The sequence below is a fragment of the Balaenoptera physalus genome (genome assembly GCF_965194825.1).
Source record: "Balaenoptera physalus genome assembly, chromosome: 1".
NCBI lineage: Eukaryota > Metazoa > Chordata > Mammalia > Artiodactyla > Balaenopteridae > Balaenoptera > Balaenoptera physalus.
In genome coordinates, this window is record NC_138882.1 from 38777954 (window position 1) to 38786450 (window position 8497).

At 50.5% G+C, this 8497-nt stretch overlaps 1 protein-coding gene and 1 long non-coding RNA gene across 30 annotated transcripts in view; one reads left to right on the forward strand and one right to left on the reverse strand.

Annotated features, from left to right (window-relative positions):
• Positions 1 to 3441, reverse strand: part of LOC309647518 (uncharacterized protein) — an 81938-nt gene extending 78497 nt beyond the window's left edge. For 8 of the 25 annotated variants that reach the window (XR_014256108.1, XR_014256109.1, XR_014256110.1 and 5 more), the window contains exon 1: positions 3115 to 3237. Coding sequence is in view for 2 of the 25 variants with exons in the window: in XM_082434941.1 (XP_082291067.1) it covers positions 1852 to 1918; positions 2520 to 2539 (87 nt within the window). In the remaining 23 variants the exon portion in view is untranslated. The other 17 variants (XR_014256112.1, XR_014256113.1, XR_014256114.1 and 14 more) reach the window with 13 other exon arrangements.
• On the forward strand, positions 2578 to 7092 carry LOC309647629. 5 transcript variants are annotated; one of them, XR_014256199.1, is made up of 6 exons: positions 2651 to 2762; positions 3191 to 3779; positions 4024 to 4111; positions 4275 to 4322; positions 5162 to 5290; positions 5383 to 7092. It is a non-coding gene; the product is annotated as an uncharacterized lncRNA (long non-coding RNA). The 5 variants fall into 5 exon arrangements; XR_014256198.1 differs by lacking the exon at positions 3191 to 3779 and having other exon boundaries at positions 2578 to 2676; XR_014256200.1 differs by lacking the exons at positions 2651 to 2762; positions 4275 to 4322 and having other exon boundaries at positions 3671 to 3779.
• The last annotated feature ends 1405 nt before the right edge of the window (positions 7093 to 8497 follow it).

Genomic DNA, 8497 nt, shown 5'->3' on the forward strand with positions numbered 1-8497 from the left:
CATCTTCATGTATTGATGAGAACAGCTATCATATCCCTCCCTCTACTCCCCAGTAATTGCTTCTCCAGACTAATCAGCCCGTCTCTTAATCCTTTGTCAGAGTGATCTATGTTCAAGTCCTCTCACCATTCTGATCATTTGTTTCTCACTTTCAGACTTGTTTTGGCCCCTCTTAAAATGTGGAGCCCATAACCGAACATAGTAAACCAAGTATAATCTGAGCAGTACAGAGTAGGAATATCACCTCCCTTGTTTCTGGTCTCATATTTCTAATAATACAACCAAAGATAGAGTTTCCTCTTTTGGCAGCCACATCAAAACATTGAGTCCCATAAAGCTTACCATAAGCTCAAATCCTAAGTTTTCTGTTTTGTTTTGTTTTCTATTTATGTTGCTGCTAAATCACATCTTCCCCACCCTACATTTGTGCAGTTACTTTCTGGGCCAAAGTACAGAACTAGGCAGAGACAGATGAATTAGCATGCATTCCTCCTGACTTTGGGCCCTGAGAAACCTCTCAGGGAGAGGTCCTCCTGGCTTTTCAATATGTAGAGCGGAGGCCCAGGACCAGTGGAAAGCTGGTAATGAAAGCTCCAGTCCAAGGGGGCACTCCCCGACCCCCAGGCATGGGCACTGATGTCCCCAGCAGGTTCCTGGGAATAAGCTGCCTCTTTGTGTCATACTATCCTTCCTGTTTCACCCCAAGAGGCCAGCCCGCTCCAAATGTTGTGCAACAGGGCTCTTTGAAAACTCCTTTGCTGTCCCTCCCCAGTAGAAAGAATTGCAGCTGATTCCACAGACCTTCACGGGAAGACCTCAGGCACAGGGCGAGGTGTGGAGGTGCAGCTGCAAACTTAGATGAGCTTGTAACCAGAATCTAATTGAATCAGTTGCTAGAACATTTGGGAGACTTTGCAGTCTTTTGCTTGTTTCTTCAGAAATAAAGAGGTGACAGTCAGATAAGGGGCTGGAGGTCAGAACACAGGGAATTGTCATGGGTTTCCAGGACCCAGAGAGGCATGTGGGGACCAAAGATCCTCCACAGCAGATCAGCCCAGCTCAGGCATGGTGAGGGGAGAAGGGGTCAGGATCAGGGATACACAGTCAAGCGAAAATGTGCAGCTCAGTTGGAGAAAATGAGCAAATACCGCTAGAATGGGTAGCTCCTGAGTGGAGATGGGAGCTCCGTGCTCCCAGCCCAACAGCCCTGCCCTCCCCACTCCATTCTCCTCTGCCCGCAAGCACACACTCGCAGGCAGGCAGGCAGGCAGGCAGGCTGGGCGGCAACCCGTGAAAGAGTCTGGGGAAAGCCTCTTAGAGACGCGGACCTAGAAGTCTGGGGGGAAGGGAGGACTCCTAGGGCTTTTACCTCTCCAGCTGACTTTGGAACAAAGAACCAGATGCAGGGTTGGGGAGACAGGAGGCTTTCAGCAAAGCCATGCTGATGTGTTTCCCACGCCCTTGCTGACCTGCCATACAAACCAGTGTCCAGCCAGTCCACAGAACATCCTCCTGGACCCTTGTGAATCCAGTTGGGGGGAAGGTAGATAATACTACTGATAATAAAGGGCAGGTGAGACTTTCCTGGCCCTGTCAGCTGGGCTATCATTTGTTCCCATTTTGCTGAACAAATTTAGAGGTCTGAGATGACCCCTGGAGGGGAAAGAATCTGACCAGCAGGAATTGTGCCTATTTTCTGCGCTCGGTACCCCTCGTTCCCTTCCCTTCACCCCACATTTTGGGGCCGGCAGCGAGCCACCTACCTCTATTCCTACCTGGGAGCAGGGCAAGCTTCTGAACTAGAGGGGGAGGGCTCCTTCCTCAGGCCTTTCATTCAAGCCAGGTCCTTACCAACTTCCTGTTCCCTCCGCATCTTTTCAGAGACAGCTCAGGTGTCACCTTCTCTGTGGGACCTTCCCTGAATCTCACAGACAAAAGTTGGCAGTTTCTTTTTGGGGGGTATTCATAGTGTTTTTCTCATTGGCCTGTTTTTTCTGTCTGTCCATGTACATGTGTAACTAAGTTGGGAGTTCCTCAAGGGTAAGCACAGTCCCTCACTCACCTGGTACAGAGTTGATGCCATCGTGGAGTGAGGCAGTGAGGGAGAGAGTGAATGAATGAAATAGAAGGAGGGAGGGATGGACAAGGGCACAGAGAGTGAATGAATGAAATAGAGGGAGGGAGGGATGGACAAGGGCACAGAGAGTGAATGAATGAAATAGAGGGAGGGGGGATGGACAGGGGCCCAGAGAGTGAATGAATGAAATACAGGGAGGGAGGATGGACAAGGGCCCAGAGAGTGAATGAATGAAATACAGGGAGGGAGGGATGGACAAGGGCACAGGGTCTCTACCCCACAAGTGAGGGTCATCTTGGTCATCTCTGCTGCTCAGTCTACATTACTAGCTGGGAAATGGAAGAGCTGAGGCTGTGATAAGGCAAACTGAGTCCAGGTGTCAGGGAAATCATGTGCCCTGATGGTATGGGGGAGGAGTCCATAGACTTAAGAAAGCTCTCACCTGGGAAATGTCCCTCCCATCAGCCCCAATGGAGCCTTTTCTTCTTCCAGAAAGAGTGCAGACTGCTCCAGGCAGATGCAAGGCCCTCCAGAACTGGGGAAGGCAATCACGGAGTGTCTGTTGTAAAGAGCCCTTTAATGGAAGCCAGGAGATCCAGGTAGATTTGAATCTTAACCCTACACTGGCTGCACGAACTTGAAACAGAAATTCTCCTCTTAGAGACTCAGTTTTCCCATCTGTTTGGTAAGAAGCTTGGATTGGTTGATGTATGAAGAGATTCTGAGCAGAGAGAGTTCGGGTTCTACGAAGCGCTGTGGGACAGCGCGGCACCGCGGTATCCTATAAATTGGGTTCTTTAATTCCCCTCCTTTCCTGGGAGGGGGGAGGAATCCACTTTCCCTGAGCACCAGGAGCTCTGCCTTAAGAACGCATGGAAGTCAGGCTAGGAGTCTCGGCAAAATACACCACATCTGAGGGGACTTCAAGTGCCCTTGCCCTCCTGGTGTGGCAAGAGGGAGAAATGGAGAGAGGGGAGAAGGAGAGGGGGAGGAGAGGGGGGAGAGGAATTCAAATAATCAGTAGTTGATAGACCAACCTCCTTAATGTTCCTAATGAGTTGTCTGGCTCTTTCTCCAATTCCTTTTGTCTCTTCCCAACTTCCTCTCACACAGGGTAGTGTTTTTCCCCACCCCCTGGAATGACAGAGAAGAGGGTCTGAAAGCCTCTTGGATTATAAAAGCTGCTTACGCTTCACGAGGAGCGCAGCAAACTCACTCTGTACTAAATGCCAGGATAACCCACTGGCTGGGCCTCTCCTCGGACCCAAGGGTCCCTGGATGGGGTGGCGGATCTCTGCTGGATTCCTGAAGTGTACTGCGTGCAGCCAGGACCCGGGAGTACGGCTAAAATCTCCAGAGGCCATCCAGTTCTACTACCTGCGGCGAGCGCACACACGTGCACACACGCGCGCACACACACACACACACACACACACACACACACACGGCCCCTCCTAGCCGAGATAAGATCTGAGATTCCCTTTCTTCCTTCCCCAGGTTTCTGGGAGACCAGGAACAGCACTCAGATCACCTGAGTCTCTCCAAGGATAGAGACCTCCCCTCCCTTTTCTGGTGTTTACAGAACAGTAAGAAAGCGAGGTTAGGTGCAGAAGGGCCTCGCCATTCCTGGCCCCCAGGGGGTGTGGGTGCCGAGAGGTGGAGCCAGCAGCCCAGGCCTCTCCGCATTGGGCGGGCTCCGCAGGTAACCCGAAGCTTGGCGGAGAGGTGCATAAATAAAGTGTGGAATTAGCACCACCTCCTTGAAAGGGGTTGAGTCCTACTTCTTCACCTTTGCCTTGGAAAAACCGGCTTCTCTCTCTTTTATTGTCTGTGCTGAAAGTTCAACTGAGCCCCACTATACTTCAAACTCTTTCTTTCTGGCTGAATTTGTTCCCCTCTACTCAATCTCCCCTTTCCTCTGCTTTCATACGCTTTTTTAATTAAAGGTAAAGTGACTGTTCAGGACTGGCCCTCACCTGCCCTCAGGACCCATTTCTGTTCTGCATGGGCCCGCTCAGCTGGACATTTTATACAGTAAGTGCTCCTAGTTTCTTATTCCCGGTCCTCAAACCTTAGGAGTGAAAGAACATTCCAAGACTTGGAATTCCTTTTCTTCCTCTCATATGCACGAGTCTCCAGCCATCTCTTTGTTCTGAATTATCTTATGAAAAATATCTATGTATTATTTTGAATCAAGCTCAAAGGAGGCCCTGTTACCTGAAGGTACAGACACTCATACTGACAGGTGAGTCTGAAATCTCCGGATTGGGGGGTGGGGGGCATTGGAAAACCAAAGCCAAGAGGCTCCATCCGGAGAATCATTGGGCAAAAAGAGAAGAGAGTGAGCTGTGGAAAAAGCCACAGTCACTGGAAGTTGATTATCAACTTCCCCCAAGGCTAAAAGAACTGAACCTGCTGTATTTTCACCAAATCCCCAGTCAGTTCCATGTTCTCTTGGAGACTGCCAGGGATCCCAGGCAATAAATCTCACTGATAATGGGAACTGGCGTGGTGAGGTGGGAGCTAATCAGTTAAGTACCATTATTGCAGTTCTGTCTGGTTTCGTGGAAATTTACCCAATTAGAGGAACAGGGGGTTGACTGGCTTTTCAGTCCTGGGCTAGAGGGTGCAGCCCTAACAGGAGATTCAGGACCTGGGTTCCATTCTTTGGTTCTCATGTCCAAGTTGGTTTTATTAGGAAGTTATTTAAGGCACAGTCCTGAAGGCGGTTGGGCAGCACAGGAGGGCAGACAGGGGATGAACTTAATCTATAGCCAAATACATGTGTGGTTTGCTTCTCTAAATAAACCCCACACTGCAAGTGGCCAAGGCAAAGGTCCCTGGGACATCAAGTTGGCGAAGACATATTGGGCAGAAGAATCTTGAACTTGAGGTATGGGGTCCAGAGTGGGTCAAGGTTCCTGATACAGGTTTCAGCTCATCCTTTCCTGTCTGTCTTGTTGCAGCTGCAGGTCTGTAGGGTGAGGGGAGGGTGATAAGGGAAGGGCCTGCCTTTTCTGGGCTCTCTAATATCAGTGCTACCTCCTGTTCGCACGGCCGTTCACAGTTAAAGTGCTTTTACAGACTCTGCCATCGCTGGAGTATCCACCCTGGACGTTAAGGACCCCATATGAGGGTGATGCTCTCTGCACACTCCGATTGAGGATTTGAAGAATCTGGTGGACGGTACATGTTGGGAGGGGTAAGAGTGGGGTAAGGGGGTTCTGGAGGGAGAGGAATTGTCCCTTGTGCTCTCTGACTTGGGCTGAAATCCAGAGAGAAAGCAAAGAATCCTTCCATCCCAGAACTATTTCCTCCCATCATCGCCTGCCATCATTTATCAGAGCCAAACAGTTTGGTCTCTTTCTTCCTTTAACTATGAAATGGTTCAAAGACAGTGCAGGGGGACCATATCATCTAGATCATTCGCAAGTGGGGCACATTTCTCTCTCATGATCGAGAACCATGAGTACTTACGAAGAAGGCTGATGGGAGAGGATGGGCCAGCCTCCTCCCTCCCGGTACCCAGATCCCTGCCCCCAGCACACCCTGTGTTCTCCCTGAGAAAGGAAAGTGGGGCTCTGCCTCAGCAATAGCTGGAACCCCGAGCCCTTGTTGCAGAGCCTTTTTGAGATGCCCAATGCCCAGGCGGTTGGATGGGGGTGGGGAGCCACGTTACAAGCTGCTGCCTCCCTGCTTCAGGCCAGAACAAGCCCCAGGAAGAAAGTATTCCAAACAACAGGGTGGATCTGCCCTAACTCACCCAGTCTGCAAGTCGGTGCTGAGAACAGCCTTTTATGGGGCTTACATTGAGCCCAGGGCACGTCTGAACACAGCGAGGAAGGGGTGGGGCAGTAACTACACAGCAACGGGTGGATGGCATTTCTTTTTAGGAGGACAGAGAGCTCTCAGAGGGTTTCCATCCTCTCTGTTTATCGGTCTCTGAAACCCAGGTTATGGCCTCCCTCTCCACATTCCCCTTCCCCAAGCCTGGAGAAGATGTAGTGGTGCTATTTCCAGGCAGGTTTGGGAAAGCATGGGGGGCCCCCGGAAAGTGGCCGTCCTAGATGAGTCTGTAGGAGTGAGAGCAAGAAACCTCACCCTCATGTGCCCTCCTCACCCAGCCCCGTCAAGGGCGCCTGGCCCCAGCCGGCCGTTCTTCCTCCCATTTTGCACCCGCAAATGGGCCTGCCAAGTGCTGCTCACGCTTTCTGGACAGTGTGTTCTGGAGAGGAACGCCCCCACCCCTGCCTTCCACCACCTTGGTAGGCAAGTGCATAGTAGAAGGATTCTTCTAAAGCAATTTCAGAACACCTGCCTTCTGCAGCCAGGACCAAGCTCAGTTATGGCACACGCAGGGGGACACAGACCAAAGGGGAGGACGACCAGCGTCCAGCTAGGTAAACGCAGAGAAGTTTCCACACGGACTGGCGTGGAACGGCTGCTTCCAGGGCAAGAAACGGCAAGGGTCCCAGTCCCGCAGGCCATCCCCACCACTCAGCATCTTCGGTGCTGCAGACACAGGGGGGCCTTGGTGAGCTGGATCTCTGCAGCTCCTGGGAGGAAGTGATCCTGGGGAAGATGTGAGTACTCAGATCTCCCACACCTCCCAAGTCTGTGATTCAAAGATCCTGAAGGCTTTCGGCCAGGCAACAATCCTGCGTGCAGAGGCCGGGGTTGCCACGTGGCCCACCCTCTGAGAAAAAGACCTCAAACAGTCCATGTGTTTCTCTTGTCCTTCATTCCACCGGAGTCTGTCTCATACCCAACCAGATTTCAGTGGAGTGAAGTTCAGGAGGCGTGGAGCTGACACCAGAGCAGCTGCAACAGTAGCTCTGACTTGGAAAAGGAAAGGCCCAGTGAGAGGTGTGAGAGATGCAGACATCTGCTGTGCGTATCCTTCCGCAGATGGGATGGGCGATGGGCAGATTGGCAAAAGCACCACAGATGGGATCTGCTTATTCTTTCTAAAATGGATTCTATGGACGTGTGTGTTTTCTGTAACTCATAAAAATTAAAAGTTTTCTGTCTCTGTGATTCATGTTGTTGGATGCGGACTCCCTGGCCTTCTAAGTCACCTCCCCTTTGAGCTAAAACGGAGACATGGGCTTGAACAACCGGCACAGAATCCCTGCTCTCCTTGGGCTCCCCAGGCAGGTGGCTGGAACACTGTTTGAAATCAGCAAGGAACCCTACTGCCCTCAGCCTCCATGCAGTGCCAGCAGGACCTGCAGAATGCGCTAAAAAACTCTATTAAGATGTTTAAAACCCACTTATATTGTAATAAAATAAATGTAAGTAAGATTTAAGTGAGGGCAGATTGCAGATATTTGAGACGCTATACAAGATATATCTCATATAGTACGGGTGTAAATTCTGTAAAGGTTAATGCACTTCAACATATTTGACACATAAAAATGTCAGGTCCAACATTTAATCATTTACCAATTGTAATTGCCCTTATATGGGTCTCTTCTCCCCAAGACATATGATTAAAACACCAGGCTTGGTTTAAATCTGGAAGGGAAAAAAACAAATAATACTTCTCAGCTGTCAGGGTCTATGATTTGCTTTGATAGATTTAGCATTGATTTCATTGGCTTTACAGTCCTGTGTGATTTGCCTTTTTTTTTTCTCCACATCTCTTCTTTAGGGAAGAAGAAGGTTGTGGGGAAGAGGGTGGGCCCCTAAGTCCGAAGGAAGTCCCACCCAGTTACTGAGGAGATGCCCAAGCCTTTCTGTGAATTGCCCCTTCCTCAGGTAAACAGGGGCTCCTTCAGGGAGCCAGTCCGCTAAAGAGGCAAAGTCTGAACAAAGCCTGGCTCTGACAAGACTTCAGAAAAACCGGTTTTCACCTCCAGAATGTGCCCCAAACGGTAAAAGTCAATAGATGCCCCTGGCTTGGCCGAATGGTGTTTTTCTTAGGAGCCGACTATAGAGGAGAGTCCAGCTTTACAGATGGATGCCTGTCACTTGGGTATCCAAGCCCCCTCCCCCAGCCAGTGACCTCTGAGGGGAGGGGTCTCTTCACCCCTTCACCCCTTCCTGGGACTCCGCCCCTCAGGAATAAAGGGCTCCCAGACTGAGGGCAGGAGCCAAGAGGAATAAGCATTTCTCCAAAATATTGTCCTGCTTCAAATTCAAACGGATTCAAAATCCCTTCCCTGTCACCCTCGGCCCTTCATTCTGAGGCTCATGGACAACAAAAGAATGAGGAGGCCAAGCCACAGGCGGTTTTTGAAGACGTGTTTACCCATAAAAATTATGCGGGGAATGGAGTTGGAGACAGGGTCAGAGGACTCAGGGCTAATGAACCAGCAAATACCTTCCATTCAAGGTCCTGAAGGAAGAGAAAAGGGCACAAAGCGGAGTGATGGGGCATTTTCATTTGCAGCTTGGTTTGAGCCCTACCACCTGGAA